Raw genomic sequence first — 26320 nt, 5'->3', positions numbered from 1 at the left:
ATGTACAATATGTATGATGACTATATTATGTTAATAATTTATCTGTTATGCATTGCATTTTATTTAATGTTCCCAAAAGAGCTTGCCAACTCGCTTCGTTTAGACACTAACCAGAGAGGTTTAGACTTTGCCAGCTGTTGTTGTTTCACACGCTGATTTTCTGCTCGCGATAATTGTGTGTGGAAAAAAAGCAGTTGGAAAAGGGGATAATTAAATATGGCTCCTCCGGCGGCAAGGGCGCGCTATAATGCCAACAAGGCGGACAACCAGATACTCACCAAAAAACCACCGAAACGTCTTAATGGCAACAAAGATGCTGCCGGTGTCGCCGTTGCCGGCAACAGAAAGGAGAAGAAGAAGAAGTGCTTACATACAGCATAATAATAAAATGACAACATTAACAACTAATCACTCTTTATTTTGTTAGTAAAAACTCAGCGACCGCACCAAACGCAACCGATAAGACTCAGTCCAGCCCCAATCCGATTATGCCCAGTGTTCATACGGCCTTCAAAACATTTGTGAGCGCGCGTCTCTGCAGCGCCATTTGGGCGTACATTTCCGACTGTGATGAGACTTTCAATTACTGGGAACCGCTACACTACATAATCAACGGCCATGGTCTGCAGACCTGGGAGTATAGCCCGCAGTTCGGTTTGCGTTCCTACACATATCTGCTTCTGCAAGGCGTTCCTGGTTGGATCTATCAGAAGCTGTTCAATCCAAGTCCGATATTGATTTTCTATATGGTTCGCTGCATGCTGGGCTTTGGCTGTGCGCTCATGGAGCGCTTTATGTACAAGTGAGTTATCGTCTTGAAAAGATTGAGCCCAGTTATCATTGACTTGCTTTGCAGATCTATTTGCCAGGAGTTTGGCATACACGTTGGTCGTCTCTGGCTGATCTTCCAGCTGTTCAGTGTGGGCATGTTTGTGTCCAGCACTGCACTGTTGCCATCCTCGTTTTCTATGTACTTTGGTTGCTCTGCCCTAGCTGCCTGGTGGCAGCAGCGCTACAGCCTAGCCATATTCTTTACCGCCATCTCGGCACTGCTTGGCTGGCCCTTTGCGGCTCTAATTGGAGTTCCACTAGTGCTGGAATTGCTGTTTCGGCAGCGCGATTGGCGCACCTTTATACAGTGGACATTGATCTCTGGCCTAACAATTGCACTGCCCATGATTGCCATCGACACGAAATACTTTGGCAAACTGACCTTTGCGCCGCTCAACATTGTTTGGTATAATGTGTTCACTAGCCACGGACCGAACATCTTTGGCACCGAGCCCCTCAGCTACTACATCCTCAATGGTTTCCTCAACTTCAATATTATTTGGGTGAGTAACAGGACTAAACTTAAAGGGATAGTAGAGTCCTCATGGCGTATTTTGCATTTTTAGCTGTTGGCACTCCAATTACCCTTTATGCTGCTCATGGATTATCTGATTGTGCCTGCCAAGTTTAAGTCGACGCTCAACTTTCCGCGCTATATATCTCTGGCGCCTCTTTATCTCTGGCTGGTGGTTTTCATGGCACAGCCGCACAAGGAGGAGCGCTTCCTGTTTCCGGTTTACCCACTGATCTCCCTCTGTGGCGCCATCACTGTGGACGTCTATCAGCGCATCTTCTTCCGTATCAAGACGCTGGTGTTTAAGATCAAGTCGGGCATTCACTACTTAGACCACAGCATGTTCATTGCAATTATCGTGATGGTGGCTAGCACTTTATTGGGTCTCTCGCGAGTATTTGCTCTCTATCGGAACTATCATGCGCCAATGGATCTAATGCTGGAGCTCAATCAGTTTAAGAATTCGCCACAGTATCGTCCGGATGAAATCTACAACGTATGCATTGGCAAGGACTGGTATCGCTATCCAGGCAGCTTCTTTTTCCCGGCACGCAATTTCCGATTGCGTTTTCTGAAGTCGGAGTTCCGCGGCATGTTGCCCGCTTACTACACGGAAGGCGCCAATGCCACCCAGGTGGTGCATCCCTATTTCAACGACCAGAACTTGGAAAACGAGCACATGTACTTTGACTACGATCAGTGCCACTTCCTCTTGGACTTCGATGAGGGTAAATACACAACACTCGAGCCGAGCTATTCGAGGCGAACGAAGGACTGGTCTATCATGAAATCCTTGCCATTCCTCATACCGGAAAAATCGCACAAGGTGCTGCGCGCCTTCTACGTGCCATTCCTGACCGACAATCACATAAAATATGGAGATTTCAATCTACTTAAGCGTAAAAAGACGCGCAATGGCAGCTAGAACCTAGAACCAAAAGGATACTTTTCATCTATCTGTCATTAACTAAATTAATGTAATTTATTTTTCCCAAATAAGTTTTCTTTCCTGTTTGGTATTTGGTGCAATTAATAGTCCTTTTTATGTTTCCTGGTTTTAGTCCATAAGTCAAATGCTTTCACCTTTGTTTCGTTACCTAAAAATTGCATGCCAAAGCTGTACACATTATGCTGAAACGAACTAGAATTTAAGACCAAACATAATAAAAGCAATCGATTCTAAAAATCAGTTTCAAACTACACATATATAAACCATATTAAGTTCCACGTCAATTTGAAACTTCTCTATGAATCTTAATACCAGTCATAGTCAATGAATTCTTATATTATCCAATTAGTTCCATAGAGTTTATTCTTAAGCTTGTCGTTAAAAGGTATCGTAAAAAGTGGGTAGCAAAATTGTACAATGGAATCGCTTGCTTAAACTACAAGTGCTGGATGTTTACAATGCTATATTTGGTCTACTACATTTACAATGATTGGGCATAAAACCTAAACGCGACTTGGACTTAAGACCTACTAAAGTTTATATTAAGGTAAGCAATATTTACAGGCTGAAATCGTCTCCAGCTTAACTTGTACTCAACTAGAAGTAGACTGTCAAATTGTTTTCGGATGAGCCCATCGTATCCGACGCGGTCATCAGATTGGAAGCAGCTGCACGCCCATGCACAGCCCCATTTGCCGTCGTAGTGATCGTCGTGATGCCTCCCGTCACAGGGGCCACCGTCTTGCGATTGTTGTTCTCCGGCGTCGTCTGCTGCTGCTGTTGGCCGTGCTGCGAGAGGGAGTCGTGCTCGATCTCGTCTTCCTCGTAGAGCTGCCCGTTGGCAGAGGCGCGCGATACGATGCCTGGTAAGAAGACTACTTATAGTGAATGTTCTGGGCTGATTGGGATGGTGGGGATTAAATCGGACAATACTTACTGCGCACCGTTGCCGCATAGCTTTCCCGCTGTCGCTCGCGCTCCCTTTCACGCTCTCGCTCCAACAAATTGCTGGCACTGCTGAGCACCATGCTGCTGCTGGCGCCATTGCCCACATGATGCAGCCCATTGTTAATTGGATTGGCCATGCTGATGTTGCTGCTGGGATGCTTCATATGCAGAACGGAGACTCCACCACTGGTGACAGTGGCTCCATTGCCGTTGCCCGCCAGTTTTTCATGTGTCACCAGGTTGGCAGAGGACACGCTACTGTGCGCTTGGCTGTGCACACGATTGCGTCCGAGGCTGAGCCCGCCGGGGCTGCTCTTCCGTTGCTTCTTGGAACGCACGATATAACAGCTGAGCGCCACGATGATCAACAGGAACAGACCCACAATCATCCCAAACATGCCCAGCATGCTGTTGTTCCAGCCGGACTGGGCGAGGGTAAGTCCCTCCATTGTGACGCTGACTGGGACAGAGGTGCTACGTGGCGGTACACCCGAGTCCGTGGCAATAGCAATCAGGTGGACCGTGGACTCGTTCAGACTTTGTAGCTGCTCCGGGCGCATATAAATGTTTCCCGTTGCATCGATTTCGAAGAGACCCGCATGCTGGCCGCGCAACGACAACTCCAGCTTGTCGTTACGATCTCCATCCGCCGCCTCCACCTTGCCAATTAGCACACCCTCAAAAGAGTCAGTCCGTGACTGCAGTGACTGCTGGAATCGGATTGGAACTATTCATTAATATTCATATTCATTGGATCCCTCCTCTCTAACTTACGCTCTTGGGCACCACAAACTCGTAGTGCGTCTCCCGGAAACGTGGCTCCCAGTCGTTGACATCAATCACCTCCAGTGTGACCTCGGCCGTCGTGCTGTTGGTAAGGCCATCGCTAGCTATGACCTGGAACTCGTGTTTGGTCATCTTCTCGTAGTCCAGCGGCTTTGCTAGCACCAATTCCCCCAGTGATCCAATGCTGAAGAACTGCGAATTGATTGGATCTGCAATTGTGTACTTCAGGTGCTTGCCAGGCTTGTTGGTGGGCAGGGCCAGGATGCGATTGCCCACAGCCGTATCCTCGCGTATGCGCATCACAAAACGTTTCTGAACAAACGCGAGTGAGCTGAGATCACTGTGGGTGCCCGGCCGGGTTAGCTGCACTGTGGTCAGAGCGTATCGATCCGGATTATCTATCTGCGTAGCCTTCACCACCAGCGTGGCCCCATGCGTAAGGTCTGAGTAACCGATGGGAGCGAGCTGTGTAATCACTCCATTATGTGGATGCACGCGGAAATACTTTGCATCCTGCGATTGCACAATGGTGTATTGGATGGGCGCACAGATCCCCTCATCCTGATCAACGGCTTTTAAGGGTTCTGGCCGCACTCGCAGCTCGCCAGCCCGACCATCTGCGGGGAGCTCAGCACTGTAGGATTCACGTAGAAACTTGGGATTTTGGTCATCTGCATCTGTTATGACCACGCGTAGAAGCGTATCCGAATGCCGTGGGGGTGTGCCCTGGTCCTGGGCTCGCAATTTGACTGTGAAGTTTTGGAGTTGCTCGTAGTCGAGCGCCTTCTTTAGCACCAACGTGCCTTCGAGGGGATTTAGAAATTGCACCAGTTCCGCATATGGACCGGGTAGTACCTGATACTCAACCGTGGAGAAGGGCCCAGGCTGATCGGCATCCTCGGCGCGGGCGCCTTGAAGTATCCGTGTACCGGGCACCGTCACCTCCGAGAGGGTCAGCGTATAGGGTGTGCCAATCCATTGTGGTGCATTATCGTTGACGTCCGTGACGCGGACATTGACGGGAATGACGAAGCTCTGCAACAATAAAGAACAAAGGCTCCACATTGATTAAGGAGTTTAAAGATAAACACCTTTTGAGACCTGCGGCGGACTGCCGAGCAAACAAACAATAGGCAAGTCCTGGTCACTGACCCCAAAAATGAGTTCAAAGCGCCAACAGCTTGGGAATACGTGCTAAGCACTAGGCCCTCAATTGCTCCCCAATACGTCCCGCCCTTTCAAAAAACACTGCATATATTTGCATGTTTAGAGGGCTCACAGAGCAACCCCAAAGAAACTACGGAAGTACTAATGGCTAATTTATGGCCACTGCCTAGGCCCACAGTAAGCCACAGGCCTCGTCCTCGTCCTCCTCTTTATCCCAATGGAAGTAAAAGTTTAAGTTGGTTTCTGTTATGTTGATTCTAAAATTGAAATTGGCGTCGTTGTCTGAAAAGTTTTCAATTGTTTATAGAGTACAAGAAATAGCCGCAACTTCTGTAAATTCCCTCCCAATGGGGCTGAATGGGCCAAATGCGAGTGTGAACATTCCGAATCGTGTTTACCCGATTTCATTTAACTACCTCGCTTGTACTTCGAGATTACGCCCCTCAATACAACGGCACACGCACAGCCAACGTCAAAGTCCACTTCCATAGGGAATAAGTGGAGCTAGGGTCGATTTAGGTTAATTGGTTGCCCATTAAGTATTGGTGGACTGCATCGCATGAATGAAGGAATGAAACTTCTGCAGGTGCTGTATGCGTCTAAGAGTTTGACTCCAAGAACATTCGGGGAATAATGTAATTGAACTCCATGTTAGGGTTAATGAAATTGGTTACTAGACGTTTTTCATTGACATTTAAAGAAAATAAAAAGTAAGAGTAAAAGTGCTCCCGACTAGAATCTACCCTGAACTTTGCGCTCATATTTCAATTAGTCACGCACACTCAAGGAATAACTCGCGCATAACAGTTATCTAACTGTTACAAATTATAGTATTGCAGGGAAAACTCTGTAAATTCGAACTCTCTGAAAACTGCTTGAAACTCCGAATAAGAAATTGAAATAAATTGATAATATTGTAAGGCTTGTGGTGTGCACGTGTATAGAAATTCCAAACTAGACTTATAATACATTTTATACATATTCTTCGATTTTCTAAACATACAAAAATAATCAAATTTATTTGAACTTACCGGATCCGTCGATCGTCTTCGTATGCAAATGACATTCACATAGATCGACGATGGTCCTCGAAGACCTTCTTTATCGAGTTCTACCGATAAGACAAGATCTTTGGTTCCTGTCACAATCTGCACGGGCGCGTTCTTCTCTCTTAGCGACAGATTAATGTCACCGGTGTCCGCATTGGGATCGCCGTTAATTCGCAGTTTGCCAATGATGGAGCCCACTGGAAGATCTTCGGTAGCCAGAAAGCTCTCCGCCGACCCACCCCCCTCTAAATAGCATCTGGAGTCGAGTATGGCTGCGTTTGCAACTGCAATGAAAATGAAAAAATAAATACATAAAGTGAAACTGTGCAACTCCCATACTACTCTCTCTCTCTCTCTTCTCTCCCTCTCTCACACAGACACTCTCTCTCTCACTCTTTCCCTTTTAGCTGTACTCTATTTCCTGTTAGCAAGCAATTAGTGAGCTTTAAGTAAATTGTAACAGTGTAGTACACTGTCCAGCGGCGGACATGTTTGTTCGTACTCTCGATGCGCTCTACTAAGCTTCCGTTTATCTCTCACTCTTGGGCGAACGGTTCGCTGCAATTGGGATGCGACGGCTGTCTACCAAATCCAACTTTGTGTTGAAGACCACAAGCTGCCCGTCAAAGTGTATATGTATGTACATAAGTATGTGTGAATGTGCTTCGGTCTTGCCCAAGCAGCGCCAATTGTATGAATCATAGCCTGAGGATTAAATTGCTTCGTCTTTGTCTTTCTGGATAGGCTCTAGTACTTATGAATTCTGTTCGTTATCATATTGATATTTAATCAATTATACAAATTGCTTCACAGACATTTTGGCAGTACAGGCAAACGGCAAATGCAAAAATAACTGTTAACTGTGAATTGACGTTTGTTTACAAGCTATGTCTGGCGTTGTCATATGATCATGCATATCGTCATGCAGATCACATTGCACTAAAAATTATATTCAGTTATTTAGATTGCCTTAACTCACTAACCAGATAAAACATCTGTGAACCGATAGGGCAGCATGGATAAAACTTTTGAACAGATATTCATAAATTCATTTTGATGGTACAGATGTAGGTATGTAGGTACATACATACATACATACATATGTGTATTCCCACATACATACATATGCACATGAATACACATGTATGTATTGTATGTACATTCATATGTACATATATACGACTAACCGAACTATAACTAACTAACTATACTATATGTATATACTATACTATACTATACTATTCATGACTCTGCGGCACTCCAATCTAAGAATGGAAGGAAACTTAATTTTTGAGCACTGCACTATGTACGTATGTATGTATGTAAATCAATTGTATAGGTATATGGATATGTGATGAAGATTTAGTTAACATTAACTACATTAAATTATTATTGAAAATTAAGAAATAAAATATAATATAACAAACTGCTACTAATGACTAATACCCATTGATCTTAAGAGCTATGCATGTATGCACTTTTATACCATTCCTAATGCTATGTTAATTATGCTTAGCGGACCCTAATTGCATCATTTAAGTACATACAAATGTATAAACACATATGTACATAAGTATGTAACTATATATGTAGCTGGTATTACAATTCATTCTTACATAACTATTATCTTGAACATACATACATATGTATGTAAGACGATGGTATAACACCCTTCATAATGACTAACGTACAAAAATTAATTAAAACATAAATAACTGGACTGCGAACTTCCTATAATGTGTTCCGGTTATGTCTTGGACACCCCCTGCCTTAAGTCGAGTTGCTCAGTAAAGACATACATATGTATGTAAGTATGTGTGTATGAATGTGTTATGTTCTTTCGACCAACAACGAACGGTTCTGGGCAGTGGTTTCAAGAGCAAAATGTTAGGGTTCATCAGATGACCCTGGCGAGAATTTCTCTTTGTAGTATAGCCGTGGACACATCTAAGTGCTGGCGGATGATATACAGTGAGTCAAAAATGTATACGCACACCATCAATATGAAGGTTTCTAACGTTGGCTTTATGCACGTATGTGCATGTTTTCATTTCTATATGCATGTACATATACATATGTGATAAACAGTTATGCATAGACATGCATAAATATTTCTTAAAAAAGCTTAACAAAACATTTTCGAGTCACTGTGCGTACATTTATGCATACATATGTACAACAGTAACAACTGACTGAGATGTGGTGAAATCTTCTAGCTTGTTTTTTAGTCTCGTGCCGTCTTCGTTCCAAGATCTTTATTGTAGGTTAATTGTTATGACATTGTGCAATGCATATACATACATATGATAATATCATAAGTAGACTTTCTTTGGCAGTTAAATGTTTTGACAATCCATTTGATTGTCAGCTGAAATTATATTTGCAAAATCGGTCTTCACAGTTTTCAGATATGCTGATAAGCCACGTATAACAATTCAATTCACTTTCCTCACAAAAAGGAAAGTCAAGTTTATAGATTTCGCATTTATGAAAATACGTGCGCTCCTATTATCGCAATCTACACATTTGTCATGGAATTTCGAGCGAGTCGAGAGAAAAACAATGTGAGCATAAATATAAAGATAATACATTCGTAATCTGGAATAGTCTGGCTAGTCCTACTTTCCCCAATCGAAAGTCTGGATGTATGGAAATCGTTATGCCATTACAAAACATGTTCTTTATACATAACAAGTTCCTCTACTTGATAAGAGTATTATGGCTTTACTGTAAGTTCTTGAAAATTTGATATTCTAGAATTCTCATGGTTAAAAGCTAACATGGCACGGCATTAAATATATAAATGGTACTTAACGTAAATTAAATGAAAATAAATAGAATATAACAAGCTGTGGAGCTATGATCTTTAAGCTTGAATAAATTGAAACTTCCAATTATTATTTTTATTTTCTTTATTTAATATTGTTTACCGTCAACGAGCATTACATAGTTTGTTGCACCAGACTGAGACGTTCTTACTAATTTTATTGTTGACAAGTGACTCGAAAAATTGCATAACTGCCTTAATTAGTTTTATAGCAAAACTAATTGGGAGTCACCACAAAAACATAAAGTTCAAATATCTGAAGCGTAAATCCGCGAAAGTAGTTGGACTATATTAGGCAGAGACTAAAGAAAAACACATGAGCAGGCATTACGTAAACTTCATATGTTTTGCTTGTTTTCGCAAAGAGATGGCGTAAAATAAACTAACTAAATGAAAGTGACTGAAAAATATGAATAAAATAAACAAATTTTAGGCAAGTGTGTGAGAAGCCACCCACAAGAAATATTATGAGGGAGAGAACGATAGAGAGAGAGAGAGTGAGAGAGCGCCAGATTCAAAGAGAGGGTAGGCTTTGCTACTAAAGTAAGAAACACACTCGGTTAGCTGGGCAGGGAAAAGTTTTAAAGTTACAAAAACAAAAAACTTAAAAATAAATAATGGAAAAAAAAAAAACAAAGTTCAAGCAACAAATTTGTTCACCGTAGTTGTATGCAATCGGTTTTTGTTTTGGTTTTCTTTGATACATTTTCGTTCAGCTTGATGATTTCCATCATGAAAAATGAAATGTGTTTCGCTCGACGAATATTTGAAAACTGACTTTTGGTTTTCAATGGGCTTTGTGGTTGCAGCTTTTCGGGGCTAAAATTGCCAGCGGCAACGGCAATCTCTGATTGCTCTCTGTACGGTTAAACAACATAAGTATACAAAATATGTCGCAATCAATTCTTGTGGCCCAGGTCAAGCCGACGAACCGGTAAAGAACTGTGGCAGTCATGTCATTAAAGTTCCGGATAGAATTTCTTGAGATCTGACATACATAGTGTATCTGCGTAATCAGTGATGTATGACAATGTAATGAACCGATATTAAAGGTACTGAAAACTGGAGCAGTACGTAAATATCTTTAAGAATTACCTACTCCACTTCGAGCGGCGTTCCAGAAAAGGAAAACGCCATTTGCATGAGACCCCCCCTGAAGAGCTCTGGCTACGATTTGCCTATCCGTAAGTCACGTAAATAGTTTTATTCGTCATAAATCGTTGGACCAGAACAATGTTGACGTGTTTTGAAGTCTTAACATTTTAATGTTTTTTTTTCTGTCTTTTTCTTGTAGAGCTTTTCTCTCATTTATATAGAGCCTGCACGGCGCCATTTAGTTTTGGAATTTCACTATTTTTCAGTTTATTACTTTTTACTCTTCAGTTTACATGCGGCTAATTATTTTGTTTGTTTTCATAATCAGGCAGATGTCAAGAAATCAAGAGTAACGCACCCACAAAACTACTGAAAATGTCAAAGACTTTTGACAGAAAAACTTCTTAAGATATAGCTCAATTAGCGTTTAATTTGCTTACCTTCGGCCAGCCAACAAATTCCACAGATTGCAAGGAATAGGCACAACTTAATCCACATATTGTGCGCTCTTTTGTTTCGGATTGAAATATTTGTTAGTGTAAATGTTGTATATATCTTATATATATATATATATTTAATTGATCAAAGCAACATAATCAAGCTGGATCAGAGAAATCTTTCTTTAAATTTCCTCAGCTTGCAATTGAACATAATTTAGGCAATTGAATTTAATTTATTGTTTATTAACTTTGAATTAATTTTTTTTTTTTTTTCTGTTTTCCGTGCTGTATTCGTTTGGTATGCTCGCCGTTCACTTTGTTTATTAGCTTTTATTTAGGTAATTTACAATAGTATATATGTATATATGTATATACTTATTCACTTATTCACATGAATTCATTTTACACATCACACACATGTATATATTGTACATATAGAATATATTCCATATCAGTGCTAGAGCCTTTTACCATATGAAATTTATGCAAAATTCTCTGTTCTTATTTGAATTATTATCTTTTGCACACCTGTAAATATCAGCACCGCATATGCTATGTTACTGTGTAGATAATACATGTAAACATTTATATGTATATATGAAATGGGCCTGTAATGTGATATGACCTATAAAGAGTGTTGCGGAGGGCTCTGGCTCTGCAGAGACAGAGAGAAATATCTAGATTATTACAAGATTATTAGCTAGACAAAACATTTTAGCACAGAAACCAAAGCAACTGGAACATTAGCCGAACTCTCAACCGTTCTTTGTCTTCTGCCGTGAGTGTCGCACACATGTCAACCCTCCTGGTCTTCCTCTTCTCGTTGTTGTTGTTGTTGTTGGCATTTGCTGTATGTTTCTCGTGTTCGGTTGCCAGCACACATTGGCTGGTTGGCTTTGTTGCTTGCCATTGCAATTGGCGGCATTTTAGCCAGAGTCATTTATTGCCAGGTATTTGCAGCTGTTTCCTTGGTCCCGACATAGCCGTAAATATTTTTCTACGGTATGTACAAGTATTTCCCCGTTTGGGAGACTCGACCAGCACCTACAGCCACAGGAAAAAGAGCATGGACTCTGAGCGGGTAAATATTTAAATTGGGTCTGTTTGTCCAGTTTGACTGAAAGCTCACGTTCCGTGTCCAGTCGCTTGGAAACAGGATAAATTTGACTGGAAAAAAGCCAACCTGGCAGCACTGGTTGGCTGGTGTTTTAGCGCCAGATTTATGGCATGCCAGGAGACGCCGCACACAACCAAACAAACATTTTTCTATGACCAACGGCACTGGCCAGCGGCCAGGTGGTGGGCAGGTGGGCAGGTTGGCAGGTTGGCGAGTTGGCGCAAATGAAAACGCTTTTGACCGGAAGTCGCGGAAGCGCACTGAAAAAGTCATTCACCTGTGTAAAACCTATTTTGCAAGTGCAGCGGGGTTTTTAAAAAGGATTTTTGACGCTCGTGGCTCTAGTTGAGGCGGGATTACAACTCAGTTTGTTATACTCAGTAAACTTGAAAAACTTTTCGAGCAATTCAAATAGTTTGTTTTATATTTGACATCTAATAAGTATGGAATGGAAACCGATTTGTAAGAATTTAACTTATAATACGCTAGTAATTAATTTTTTGTTCTTATAAATTTTTATTTTTTGGCCTTTGGCCGCTCCACTTTTTAATGCAATTTCATTATGCATTGATGCATTAACTTTAAAAAAAAGTTGATTTACACTTAAGGGTCAGATGCAGATTTATGTTATTCAATTTAGCATTGAGCTACTCGTTTTACACATGCGTCCACAACGCGGTCCAAACACAAACTGATTTTCCATAGTGTTGCCAAAGCCCCTGACAACGGCTAAAGCCAACGTACAACAACAGCAACAGCAACAGCCTGTAATGCCGGTGCGTTTGCCTCAGTTGTTGTTGTTGTTGTTGGTCGTATACTCCTCACGTACATACATATGTGAGCAGAAGTCGCGTCTGAAGACTCTCTGGGTCTGGGTTGTTGTATATTTTGTTATTGCTTTTGCTTTTGCTTTTACTCGCCTTCCCTCCAGTTGTTGCTGCTGTGTTGAAAATGTTTCCACATCACTCGTCAAGCGTTTCCATTTAAGCTCTTCATAAAAACAACAAAACAAAAACGTAACGAACAACAACAATGGCAAATGTTGGCTAGTAGTGGTTGAAAGCAGATACTATGACTACGCTGGGGACTACGCGCACGCGCCCAAGCTCAAATTGCGACGCTCCATGAATGGGCCAGTCCCGCTCAGATATCTACCAATATTGAAGGCACAAGCTCGCACCTCTTCTCCTTCTCCTACCTCTTTAGTACAGACTTATTTGGTCGTTGTCGAATTTAGTGCTCGACAAACCCTTAAGTTTTGGATGCACCTGTAGTATCGTCGTTGCGCTTGGCTGAGCCGGCTTAACTTAAACTCACCCCATTGAGAGAGAGAGAGGTGGAGCGGACTGGCTCTCTTAAGAGGGAGCGGCAGCCGCTGGCTCTCTGTTTACATTGTAATTTCTCGCCCTGGCAACGGAGGCGTCCTAGTAATTGCCGAGCCGGTTTAGATACCCTCAGCTCATAGAAAATGGATAAAATGGGTATTTTGCTTTGGGTAGGATTTATGCTAGCTGTAAAAGTACATATTGTATACGGATTTCTGCACTATGTAGTCTATTGATCAATCTCTGAAATAATTGGCATATGCTTAATTACAATAAGTGTAGATATCTCAAAAAAAGGAATACACAATGTATTCTAGTCAGGCACTCTCTCCCTCTCCCTTTGCTTTTAGTTTTTGCTCCTGTATTACTTTTCGTATGCCATGAGTCAGTGACGTTGCATTTGCATTTGCATGTCGTTAATTGCTATGTTTTGAACTGGACGTCGGGCCCGGCTCCTGCACAGTTCAACCTGTCCCCAAGAACATAATTGCGTTGGCCGTGCGCCCCTTTAAGTAGTTTTGCTTTCTTGGTGTGTGTGTGTGTGTTCCGTCGATTATTTTGCTACATATACAGTTACATGCTTTCTTTGCATACTTTTAAATGTTTTTTGGGCCATGCTTTCATTCGATTTCTCACAATGGATTTTGCTTTCCTCGAGCAGTGACAGCCAATCCATTTGACTTTCTTTATGACCTGCTGGTCGATTATGCTTGCTTTATTGAGCTTTAAATAAAATTGAGCTTTTACTGAAATTGTAATGTCAAAGGTTTACAGAGTTGGTTACTTAACGCTTGCCTGACTGAATTGTGCTTAATTATTGCTTAGATAGTTAGTTAATAGATCACATCAAGTGCCTTTACTAAGGGCTTTATTATAAGATTTTGGCTTAGATTGGAATTCGATTCGACTTATGCATAGCAGTCAGATGAATACTTTAAGAACATCTACATAAATAAGAAATTAGCTAAATCTCAACTGGGACTCTATAGTTCCGTATGACCGAACTTATCATAGAAGCGCTCACAGAGTGCCGACAGAGCCTGGGATACCTCCAATCGATATTCGTCTTGGCTGTGCGCGAATCTGTTGCGCACCGTTAGCAGCGCATGCCGCAGAGTAGGACTCTGGGACCAGAGCGGCTTGCAGAGACTTTCGGTGGTTTGTAGTGCATCTATAAATTGCTCGACCACGTCTGCTTGATCCAGCATGTGTACATAGTCCTTGCTGAGAACTGCTTCTAGGGCGGCACAGTAGCCGTTCGACTGCAACCACGACTCAAACTCGAGTAGCACGTATTGCGCTAAGGCTTCTTCTTTGCCTTCGTCGAGGACATGTCTTTTCTCTAGCACTAAATCGCCAATTAAGGTGACTACCTTGGCCTTATTGCGCAGCTCTATGTCTGCACTGCGTAGCAGGCCAATCAAAGCCTGTGTTCCCGAGGTGGAGAGTACACGGTGCTGAGCCAAGGGGAACTTGCGCAACAGAGCGCCGAACGCATGCAGCGCCGTTGAGATTTCGGCGCTGTTCGTCGAGCTCATCATGATTTGTGCCAAATGAGAGCCGAAGTTGCGCTCAAAGACCTTGATCTGTGCCTTGGGATTATTCCCCGCCAGAGCGCCCAGCACTCGCATTGCAGAAACTTTGAGTGCCGTGTTCGTATCGTTCACCACAATTGGGAGTAGAACATCGTCCAGTCCGCCACTGTCGATAAAAACCAGTGCGTTGTCAATCTGATGCAGCATATATCCTAGATTCTCCAATATATTCAACTTGGGCTTCAGCTCTATGTCAAGCGGTGTTTTGCTGAAGTTACGATATTCTTCTATCAGCTGCACGACCACTTCGGCATCAGTGCGAAAGTTCTTTTGGAAATCTTTATAGGCTTTTCGCAACTCTGCATAGCTGCGATGTTCCTTTACCTTTCGCACCGACTCCTCAATGAGGTCTGCTTTATATTCAATGGATAAGTGGTCATTTGTCGACCCAGATCCTGATTTGTTCTCGCTGGATTGCGGCTGCAATGCAGTATCACGTTCGCTTGGGTCCAGTAACTTCGCCTCCTTAAGGCCTGTCTGCAGATTAATGCGAACGTGTAGCCCCTTTGGTATGGCCTGACCTAAAAGAAAAGGTATGTTAATTAAAACATGACCCGTAACTGATTGGTACACGTAATAAAAACCTTCGGCTATGACTTGCCATTCATCAGTGGCAACGAATTCGGCTGATTTGTTTACACGTGTTGATGCCGACACCTGTAGACAGACGAGCATCGAGACAACCGCTAACCTTGTGCATAATGTGGACATATGCATTATAACTGATTTGAATGTACTGTATTCTTATCTATAATCCAGACTCTATTGTGCGGTTATTCCGCTTTGTATAATACCACTGACCAGTGATAATACGTTGGTCAGTGATAATACGTTGACAAACCGTCAGTGATGTACAAAGAACTGCTACATGTTGTATTATCGATAGAATAGCCATCGATAGCTAGAATGATTTCCACTTAACAGTCTGGCTACACTATATTCTTAATCTGAAAGTATGGTCAGCTTATATTTGTAGTATAACAGAATTTAAATTCAAATAATATGATTTGCAAAAAATAATTATTTTCATTGTCTTACGGCTTATTCATATATACATTATGCCATTCAATTACCAAGTCATTATTAGTGTCAGCTTAAAATAGAAATTAAATAATCAATAGAAAGTGTCTCATGTAAAAGTGTAAAATGTATTTAAACTGGTTTTGACATAAACTCATTTGTCGCACTTAACGAGCTTATGCTATTGATATGAATAGCAGGTTTAACATTATAAATCTATTCAAATATATTCATTCGTCGAATGTCAATATCAATAGAACACTCGCGACTTTACATAAATGATTTGGCAATTTTTTAAATTTTCTTTTGTTTTGTTTTGTTTATGTTTTTTAATTGTAATCGTCGAATGTAAGCTATGAAAGCGTCTGGGAATTCGTATACCAATCAAAACAAAAACTTTAATAGTTTATACATATATACATATGTACATATCTGTATATACATATATATTATCAAATATTAAGGCGTATGGCACTGGCGCCAATTGAATGTGTAAATAAACATATTGCTTAATTCGCTTCTATTCACGCTTTTCTGACTCGTTCATGACGTAAAAAGAGTACATATAGGAATACTATAATCAGATAACAAAGTTCAAAAGCTAGAGTCTCTAGAACTCCAAATATATAATATATATGTATGATATTTATAACTTATGCATAGTTGTTCATATAATTTATGTAAAATGTATAATGTGTGCATATGTTTAAAAAAATCAATATCTTGCATTTTACAGATATGAATAAAATTAGTGCATATCTTTTTTAGTTGATGAACAAAAAAATATATATTCTCCAGTCGAAATGTCAATATCGATCTGTGAACGGGTATTTTTCAGTCGGTCCCGCCAAGCAACTTTTTTAAAATATTATTTTTAAGGTGGCTTCTCTACAGGTAGATAATATGCGAACTATTGATGACGAATGCTTTAAGATTTCGGTAATATCTGGTAATATTTGCTATATTTACACGACGCATACCATTCATAGTTTGAAAGTGAGGCCATTAAATTCACAGGTTGTCTGACTAGCCTATTTGGTATACCCTGAAATTATTAAAAACTTTTCAACAACTTTTAAAGTTGTTGTTAAAATTTATGCATAGATATAAGAAGGCGTGGTTGATAGCCGGCTGGATAAATGCACATATATATTGATATATATTAGTTCTTAGTTCTACGTTGTTTCAAGTCAATAATAACATTTTCTAGAATGTTTTCGTTCAGGGCATCTTCTGATCAGATACTCCCGATTAAAGAAAAACTGATTTTTGTGCTTTTTTGTTTGTTTTATTTTTTTAATTTTATTTTCAATGTTTGGCAAATTGGCAAACCAGTCTGACACTCGCTATATCGTTCATTATTATAGTTGTTTCTAATTGCTGTGCTGCGCGAGTTTCTAAATAGATCTTGTCTCTGATGATGCGGTTATCACCCGAAACGGAAATTCCTCAACCTGTCTGCGCATTGTGTTTTCGCTTGTGTTAAATAGTTAATCACCTTGAGCTGTTACGAACATACGCTTGTTTTGTTTGGCTTCTGCACAGTTAGGGGTTTGCAGATGATTTCGGTGATTAACTCATTAGTTGCTAGCAAATGAATAGATTCTTCAGTTAGTTCCATTTAACGACCTCAGCAAAACTGGAATTAACTAAACTAAAGTTGCATGATCTCAGTTTTAAAATGAGTATGAGTATGAGTATTTGACATGCATGTCCGATCATTTAACACTCGCTAAATTTCGCATGAAAATCTCTACAAAAGTCTCTAATCGAACCCCTTTGCAAACTGCATAGGTATATGTATGTAGCTGATGTCAACGCAAATACAAAATGAATACTATACGTATCCATACATATATCTAAATATTTATCTATATTATATTTATTGTTATTTCTGTTTTGTGCTTTGCCAACAATGCGAAAGGCAGACAATAAAATTGACATTTATAGATCTTCATACAAAAAACGCATTAAAGAGAATGTGTTATAATATGGTATATGTATGTGATATTGCTAGATATAAGATCGATGCAATGATGGAACACGATATATCCTAGATCAATCTAAAAGCTAGATAAAAATGTATACATATAACTGTACATTTATAGGTAGATATTGTATATTTAGTCTAGAACTGCGTTTTAGAATTCGCATTCTAAATTTCAAATTTTAAACAGTTACTTACATCGACGTCTATGTAAATTTAGGAGCTGTTTAGATATCTATGAATAGTATTTAGAGTTCGTCATTCGCAGCAAACATAAACGCCTTTAAAGACGTCAAAAACCAGCTAGCGAAACGGGAATTAAAATGAATAAATTCACTTTTGATTTTGTCGCACTGTGGGACCTGTTAATAATATCAATTATTAATATTCTTGCCATCGTTGTTGTAGTTACTGTTGTTGTTTTTTGCTAGCTACTCGCACAGTGAATATAAATTCGAATCTATGTTGATGCGAAGATAAAAAGCAACTGCAACAACAGTAAGAAGAACAACAACAATAACATCGCTTACGCGGCGAGCTGCGAATTCGAATTCGAGTTCGAATCTATGCTGATGAGAAGCCAACAGACAAAAACAGCAACAGACAACAACAATAAAACGACAACAACAGCGACAAGAACAGAAAAGCGACGCGAAGCGAGACGAGCTGAGAATGAATAAACTTTTTAACGTATTGGCCGAATTGTATTGGCGATCTCCGTCTCAAAGTCTATAAATGGCTGCGTTTGCTCAGAGCCAATTTACAGTTTAGCATTGAACTTGGTCGGGAGTTCGCGAAAAGAGCCGTGCGCTGCGTCGCCTTTGATTCCTGTCTTTGAGGAGCTGTATTTGCTGCTAAACATGCTTTTTGCCGTGTGCTCCGTTTTTCTGTTCGCCTGCCTGATTAGTGTCAGTGGTGGCGCCAGCCGCCCATCTAATTTTCGTGAGTCCAATGAGCCGAATTGGCGCCAGCCGAGCTCCCAAGTGTTTTGTATTGATTTTGTATTTACTTAGCCGCCGAACTGCCGATTTGCCATTACGGCGACACCGAGTGCATCATCAATGTGTCCCACAAGCTGGTGCGCCAATATGCGCGCACTGGCTTTGCACCCGCTGCATTCCCACAGGTGGAGCCGTTCCTGATTAAGCGCTTTGATATTTCGGATGGACGCAGCGGCTCGCTGAGTCTCAAGCTGAACTTCCGGGACGTGAATGTGGAGGGCTTGTCCGGCGTCAAGTTCGACCGGGCCGTGTAAGTGGACACAACAAACATTTATGTTTTTATATTATTTGGTATTCATCTCATTGGTTCTCATTGTTTACTTTCAACTCGCAGTGGCTTCGACAGGAATCCATCCACAAGTAAGTTTGAAATGTACGGCGCGTTCTCGAAAATTGTGCTGCGTGGTAAGTACCTGGCCGATGGACGCATTCTGATTCTGCCCATACGCGGCGATGGCGATGCTGACATCACCCTGCACAATCCCAAGTTCTCGGTCAAGTTCAAGCCGGCCACACAGGTGCGCAACGGACGCACTTTCCTCAGCGTGGACAAGCTCAAGGTCCTCGTGGAGCCACAGAAGTAAGTCGAGAGCTGTTCACATAAGCCAAACAAACTATAAGTTGGGATTCCTTCCCTAGAATGAACATCAAGCTGACCAACCTCTTCAACGGTGACCAAGCGCTGGGCAACAATTTGAACCAGTTCCTGAACGAGAACTGGGCCGATGTCTGGAGCGAGCTGCAGCCGTCGGTGCATGTCGCCATTGCGGATATCATGAAAAGTATTCTCGCTACACTTTTCAAACGTTTCGCCTACGAGGATTTATTTCTGGAGGAATAGATAATCGCCGCCCCCACTCTTTGAATGTGACATATCTTCATATACCTATATAAAACCTTAGTCTATAAGTCTTTAGCTATTAACGTGTACGTGTGCGAGTATTTTTTATCACAAATATGCTTCAATGGACTGTTTGCTTAAGCAACACTTACAAATATAAGAACACTTTTTAGAATATCAACAATTAATTAATAAAACAAATTTAATAACTGAAATTTAAATTTTTTACACTTGTACCTGTACACTTTTTGTTTATCTCATTTTAATTCTCTCTCCTTGCCTCTGCCTTTGTTCTAGCCAAATCAGATTATCATTTTTGTCAGTCAGTGGCTTTTGACATTAGAACAGCATTTTATATAGTATAGCACTGTATACAGTATAATAAAGTTCTTGTTTTTATTTCCGCAAAGCTGACGCATAAATTTAAGCCAGGAATTCGGCAGCCGATTCACGTGATTGATTTGCATACAAATACGACGTCAATCACATTCACATTTTAAATCCAAACTGTTTTTTCGACAGTGCAGTCTGGTCTACAACAGAGCCACAGCCGGCAAAATATATATGTATATTGTGCATGTATATGCCTCTAAATATATGTATGCATATAAAAGCTATTTAAACCTAAACCGCTGTCAAGTTCAAGTGTAGCCAACGGTAAAGCCAACAAATGAAGCAACTGATAGCTAGTTAACCTTGGAACTCTACGCGAAATCTTCCATGTAAGCTGCACGAGTCACTCAACTGTTCGATGGTTACTTAGGAACTAAGAAGCTGGCTGTCAGTATTACGATCAGGTTGTACGACTTGTTATTATTGTTATTAAATTTATTGTTGTTTACGTTCATTTTAGGAATCTGGAGGCTGGTTAACTGGACAATCAAGTGTACTATATACATATGTAGTATATATTTAGCTCTGCCTGCAGGCAATTTTTATTCATAGTATAGATATATTTACAATAAAAAGGAGTTTACACTCAGGTGTAGCCGACTACCAGATACCCTGAGATATCAAAAAGTATGCTTATAGAGATAGATATAGAGATACAGGTACAGATACAGATACAGATACAGATACAGATACAGATACAGATACAGATACAGATACAGATACAGATACAGATACAGATACAGATACAGATACAGATACAGATACAGATACAGATACAGATACAGATACAGATACAGATACAGATACAGATACAGATACAGATAAGATACAGATACAGATACAGATACAGATACAGATACAGATACAGATACAGATACAGATACAGATACAGATACAGATACAGATACAGATACAGATACAGATACAGATACAGATACAGATACAGATACAGATACAGATACAGATACAGATACAGATACAGATACAGATACAGATTACAGATCAGATACAGATACAGATACAGATACAGATACAGATACAGATACAGATACAGATACAGATAAAGATACAGATACAGATACAGATACAGATACAGATACCCTATCTGGTAATTTAAAGTGTAAATTAAACATGAATTTTTATTATTTTCATGCTCTCACCATTACTTAAGGGGATTATCCCCCCAAAAAGTTGCCCCATCATGATGTTAGGCTAATTAGTGCGAAACTCGTTTTTGGTTTTAGCTTTCAGCTGTCAATATTATGACAGGAAGACAAATAATGCGAATCATTTGTTTGATTGCCTTGTTTCAACTTGTACTTTGCTTAGATGACGATTACCATTCGTTGGAGAAGTTCGCTTCAACGCAGCCAGAAGTCACTCAGGCTTATAATTATTTATATATAATAATTAATACATATATTTTTATATTACCTTTAGATTGTGTAGTATACACTGAGTATATCAAATGTATTTTGAGGTAATCTCATATATGATATTGAAACTTAATATTTTTTTTTCCAGTTTTTAGAACCTTCAATGATGATGATACCGGTTCATATGTACAATAATAACAAGTATTCTATGATGTGAGGAAATTAATGGGTTGCTGTAATCACAACGATTAGATGTAATTAAAAAATTATCGTTTATCGTTTAAATGTGAAAATGCACTGCAAAAACTAATTATTAAAATTTCCACTTTTAAATTTAGAATATTTTTATACCTGAAATATAAAAATATTATAAAACAAAAGTTTCAAGCGATACTTATCAAAATTAAAATAATTTTATTAAAATAACAACAAGAAAGTTTCGTTTTAAACATAATTTTTTAAACCTTTTTTTTTTTTTTTTTCGTAAAGTTGGTGTCATGAAAACAATTACGGTTTACAACATTCTAAATCTAACGAAACATGCAACTGAAAAAAGAACCTGTGTTAGGAGACAAAATGATTTGTGTATTAACTGAGTAAAATGGATTCTGGCTCAAACAATAATTTTCTTTATTTGATTTAAGCATATTCATATCTTAATTTCTATATTTGTTGAATAACTAATTTGCCTCTTTTTTCTAAGTGTGTTTTTTTTTTATTTTGCAATAAAATGAAATAAGTGCTACTCATATTAATCTTCAGATTACCCACCATTATATTATATTATGAGATAGAATTTTATGGAGCTCAAACAGGGTCTATTTGTATATGGGGACATATCACTTTTTAATAGACTAATTTATATAAAAGTCATATATTTTCGTTAATAAACTACAGTGTGCTTAGGCGCCCTGCTATAAAATCGTACGTAGACTTTAGAAACGAGTTAGTTGCTACCACAATTTCACTTCAGTCAGTTTTAAGCTTTATTGCACCGGGAAAATGACGCGAATTATTTTGAGCATCGTCGTTTGTTTTGTGCTTGGTGTGCGAGCCGATTTTCGTAAGCAAGGATCATGCTTCCATATTTGAAATCCTTGTCAATTTTATCATGTCTATGTTTTATAGCCGCTGATCCTAAGCCATGTAAATATGGCGATTCGGACTGTATTGTAAAGGTGATGAACGACTTGATCAGTCATAAGGCGACGCAGGGCGATCAATCTTTGAATTTGGTCAAGCTCGATCCGCTGGCGGTGACTAAAATGAACATCAAACAGGGAGCCGAAAGTCCAGTTAACATTGATCTAACATTTACGGATAACAACGTTTACGGCATTAGCTCCATGAAGTTCCGCAAAGTCAAGTAAGTGGAGGATCACCGAATAGAAGTCATTAACTCATATATCTAAAATACAGGGGCTTTGGGAAAAGCATTGACAAAAAACACGAACTGTTGTTGAATGCAGGCAAGTTGAGCCTTGTTGGACCCTACAAAATCAAGGGCAAGGTCCTAATACTTCCCATCAGCGGCAATGGAGAGAGCAACATGACATTGGGTAATTATCATATTATGTAAATTCAACAAGCACAAATGGCAAGCGAAATAATATGTAATATGTATGTAATAGGAACCACTCAACAACTATGCGACATTTTTGCCATTCATGATCACACAAATTCATTCAAATTGCACAACAAATTCAATTGTAATTGAAGTTCAAGGTGAAAAAATGACTTGGGACATTTGAGATTGCTGTGTTCATACATGTTGACATGAAATGAAAACAATGACAATGAAATATAGCTGAAATATTTTTAAATATATATAGTCGAATAAAAAAGTTGATCAGTGAAACAGATAGCCAAAACTTGTTGAGTATATAGATGAGATTCGAAATCCTTCGTTTTTATATTGGTATATTGTGCAAGGAGATAATTTAGTCTTTTCATTAATATTAATAATATTTATCTCCCACAGTCAACTGTGACGTTATAGTAAGCTTTACGGGCAAGCCCGTGGAGAAGGATGGCGAGACCTATATGGAGGCAACCAATCTGAAGTTTTCGACCAAGCCGGAGCGTTTGTATTACCACTTCAGCAATCTGTTCAATGGAGATAAGGCCTTGGGTGATAACATGAATGCGTTCCTCAACGATAACTGGGAAGCAATATTTTTAGAGGTGCAGCAGTCGATGCAATCGGCATTTGCCGAAATATTCCAAACGATTATCTCGAATGTTTTCTCAAAGTATCCCTACGCCAAGTTCTTTGAGGAGTAAATAAGCTGTATTGTATGTATTATAATAAATTACACAAAAAAAAAAAAAAAAAAAACACACACACACACACGCATTTAAATGATAGTAGCTGCTATATAATTGACCAATTTAATGGCACTAGGTAAATGAGTGTTTGTTTATACAATAATAGGTGGCGGTATGCCAATTAATCAATTACAATTATCAGCCTGAATACATGCTCTTGGGTCATTAAGCAAATGTATATTATACACACGAATAATAATAATATGTTTACAAATAAAATAAAACCTTGGATTTTTCTTAAGTATTTAAGACCAATAAAACAGTGACTCCTCACACATGGAATAATTGATACGAATAGGTAATTTATTGATTAATAAAATTTATAAATATGACATCATATATTATATGTATATATGTATATTAGATTCCATTATATTCATAAAAGCTGCTTAGTCGAGTATGAGCGACCCTGTACTCAATGTCCCTATTAATGCTATATAGCATATGTAAAGCAAGAGGTAATTATAACTTTTTTTTTTAATTCTTGGTTTACCTGCAATCTGTCTTATATCATAAGCATATTTATTAAAATTAACAGTAACTAACAACTAACCGGACTAACTAACTAACTTTAATTTCTATTTGTCAATTCTGGAACGTGAAATCTTTTTACCATACAATTACTGTTGTCTATTATTATCTTGAGGCATGTTTAAGATAATGAAAACATAAATATTTGTTTATTATTCATATTATTATTCAGCTGAATGGGTTGTAACTAAATGTCTTAGCCACATTTAACTCTAAGCCTTGAACATCATAAATCTATACTTATTTAACTTTAACTTTAACTTTAGACTCTGGCCAGCTTGCAACAAGTTCAGGCGCCAAGGCATGACGTTATTTGCAACGTCACTTTGAAGACACTGCCTAGTCATGCGGTCTGCTTCATAGCGATGGTGTTCAAGACTATTGAACACTATCAATCAATACAAGTGGAAGCTCGATATAATAATCATGATCCACAAGCCTGGCAACCTGGAATGACAACAATTCTCCTTCGGACCGAAGAGTCTTCTTCCTAGCTGTGAGGCTGGTAAATATTATGGAAGCTCGAGGGATTTTTCCTAGTTGGTTTCCGTGGTGGACACAGTTGCTCAACAGAGCAGCTTCATCGAGTTGCTGGCCAACTTTTTACGGCCTATGACAATAAAGACTATGGTAGTGCCCTCTATCTGGACCTCCGGGAGGCGTTTGATTGAGTTTGGCAAGACCCTATTGAAAATCCCACCGGCTTTCCCTGCGTCATATTTATAATGAAATAAAGCAGTAAAATAATAAAATTAAATAATAAATTCAAATTTAAAAAGTTTGTTCGCGACAGATATCTCTTATAAAAGGGAACAAGTAGCTCCCACAGTTTCTTTCCGAAATCAGACCAGTCATCATTTTAGAAAAACCACTTCACAATGGATGTATTTAAAAATTAAAAGATTTCAATTCAAATGCGGCCTAAAAGTATGCAATTTATTTTCAATTGCAATTTGAACATACTTGCATATATAAGTATAACTACAAAATTATTTATTTTTTAGACATTAGAGTTAATATTAAATAAAAACTAATTCAGAGAATAAACATTGACCACTGGAGAATGCGGCTTATTATATCTTCAATTATATCTTGATCGGATAACATTACGATCAACTTGTTAATTTCAACTAAATCCTGGCATGATCAAATGAATCGATTTGACTTTTATTTCTCATTTATTAATCATAGAAACCGGATACCTTAGTTATACTGAACTGGCGCATTGCAAATGGTATTAGGAATTTTAGTCTCTCCTGCAGACACTTCAACGGTAGCAAAAATATTTATCAACCGCAAAAGTCTTCATATTTGTTTCCAATTACATTTAAATTGATCTATTCTCGACTTAAAGCTTACATCTGCTCAAATGCTTTTGACATTCTCAACTGAACAATTGAACAGATTGCGAAATTAATTTGCTCTATTTTCTAATTCAACATCAACATTAGATATATAACTTAATCGTTTTAGAAAATCTTATTATTTAAGCAATGAAACAGTAGACAGAGTATCCTAAATATTCAGAAAGATCTGAATTTCTCACGTGAGTCGTTTGCTTATCCTAGCTAAAGTATACAAATAACGATCTGCTTATGAAGGTTGATGACTTATATATTGTACGGAGACCAATTGAGAAGTGAGTGTTTATTTGTTGACGCAATAACTTTTTTAGTATACATTTTACCCTTAAAAACTTTTTAAATACCGTCTTACTCGCTTAGGCATTGATACACATTTAATTGATTTTAGATGTTGACCAAGTATTATGATATCCGTCTTACCCGACCCGAGGTGGAGAGTGAAGCCTCATCACCTCCCTGGCTTTTTAAAGGTTGTATGATAAAACTACAAAAAAATGTTTCAATATTGAAGTAATCCTGAACATATTGAAAATAGGAAAATTAATGTAACAGACAGAAGAATGAGTAAATGTTAATCATATCATATGACATTAATTCCAATCAAACAAACAGTGAGTGAGAGAGAAAGAAGTGCTACAAATATGCGAAAACCAGATAAATAGTTATATTTAAAATATGAAATATTGATATTTTCTATTCCGGATTAAAACCAGTTGATATATATATAAACACCAGCTTGACGTAAATAGATTTAATAGATTTAATGCCGACGGCTGATATTGTCGCATACTACTTGTAAATGGCGCGACAATATAAGACTGCGATTTCTCTACTAA

At 39.0% G+C, this 26320-nt stretch overlaps 5 protein-coding genes across 8 annotated transcripts; 3 read left to right on the top strand and 2 right to left on the bottom strand.

The window, feature by feature from the left end:
- Positions 1-118: 118 nt before the first annotated feature.
- Positions 119-2547, top strand: Alg9 (alpha-1,2-mannosyltransferase Alg9). Its single transcript, XM_018000053.2, has 4 exons — positions 119-362; positions 428-802; positions 857-1334; positions 1398-2547. Exons 1-4 carry the CDS (start codon positions 217-219, stop codon positions 2268-2270), a joined length of 1872 nt encoding a protein of 623 aa, XP_017855542.2. The 5' UTR covers positions 119-216; the 3' UTR covers positions 2271-2547.
- Cad96Cb (protocadherin Fat 4-like Cad96Ca) lies at positions 1536-13591 on the bottom strand. Of its 4 annotated transcripts, none has more exons than XM_089461997.1 (6): positions 12325-13591; positions 10607-11134; positions 6227-6528; positions 4017-5063; positions 3232-3952; positions 1536-3169 (listed from the first exon to the last, which is right to left on the bottom strand). In XM_089461997.1, exons 2-6 carry the CDS (start codon positions 10662-10664, stop codon positions 2892-2894), a joined length of 2406 nt encoding a protein of 801 aa, XP_089318123.1. In that variant the 5' UTR covers positions 10665-11134; positions 12325-13591; the 3' UTR covers positions 1536-2891. The 4 variants fall into 4 exon arrangements, with proteins under 4 accessions (XP_089318123.1, XP_017855540.2, XP_017855539.2 ...); XM_018000051.2 differs by having other exon boundaries at positions 1536-3157; XM_018000050.2 differs by having other exon boundaries at positions 3232-3949.
- A 138-nt stretch (positions 13592-13729) lies between these two features.
- Positions 13730-15521, bottom strand: Sil1 (Sil1 nucleotide exchange factor). Its single transcript, XM_018000055.2, has 2 exons — positions 15228-15521; positions 13730-15164 (listed from the first exon to the last, which is right to left on the bottom strand). Exons 1-2 carry the CDS (start codon positions 15358-15360, stop codon positions 14032-14034), a joined length of 1266 nt encoding a protein of 421 aa, XP_017855544.1. The 5' UTR covers positions 15361-15521; the 3' UTR covers positions 13730-14031.
- Positions 15522-18397: 2876 nt separating this feature from the next.
- On the top strand, positions 18398-19707 carry Jhbp7 (Juvenile hormone binding protein 7). Its single transcript, XM_089462000.1, has 4 exons — positions 18398-18592; positions 18664-18901; positions 18986-19231; positions 19291-19707. The coding sequence occupies exons 1-4, from the start codon at positions 18511-18513 to the stop codon at positions 19490-19492; spliced, it is 768 nt and encodes a 255-aa protein (XP_089318126.1). The 5' UTR covers positions 18398-18510; the 3' UTR covers positions 19493-19707.
- A 2456-nt stretch (positions 19708-22163) lies between these two features.
- to (takeout) lies at positions 22164-23599 on the top strand. Its single transcript, XM_018018927.2, has 4 exons — positions 22164-22324; positions 22390-22627; positions 22681-22820; positions 23243-23599. Exons 1-4 carry the CDS (start codon positions 22264-22266, stop codon positions 23542-23544), a joined length of 741 nt encoding a protein of 246 aa, XP_017874416.2. The 5' UTR covers positions 22164-22263; the 3' UTR covers positions 23545-23599.
- The last annotated feature ends 2721 nt before the right edge of the window (positions 23600-26320 follow it).

Source organism: Drosophila arizonae, chromosome 2 (assembly GCF_054131065.1).
Source record: "Drosophila arizonae isolate 15081-1271.41 chromosome 2, UAZ_ARI_1.0, whole genome shotgun sequence".
Classification (NCBI taxonomy): domain Eukaryota; kingdom Metazoa; phylum Arthropoda; class Insecta; order Diptera; family Drosophilidae; genus Drosophila; species Drosophila arizonae.
This window is presented reverse-complemented; position numbering and strand designations above follow the sequence as displayed.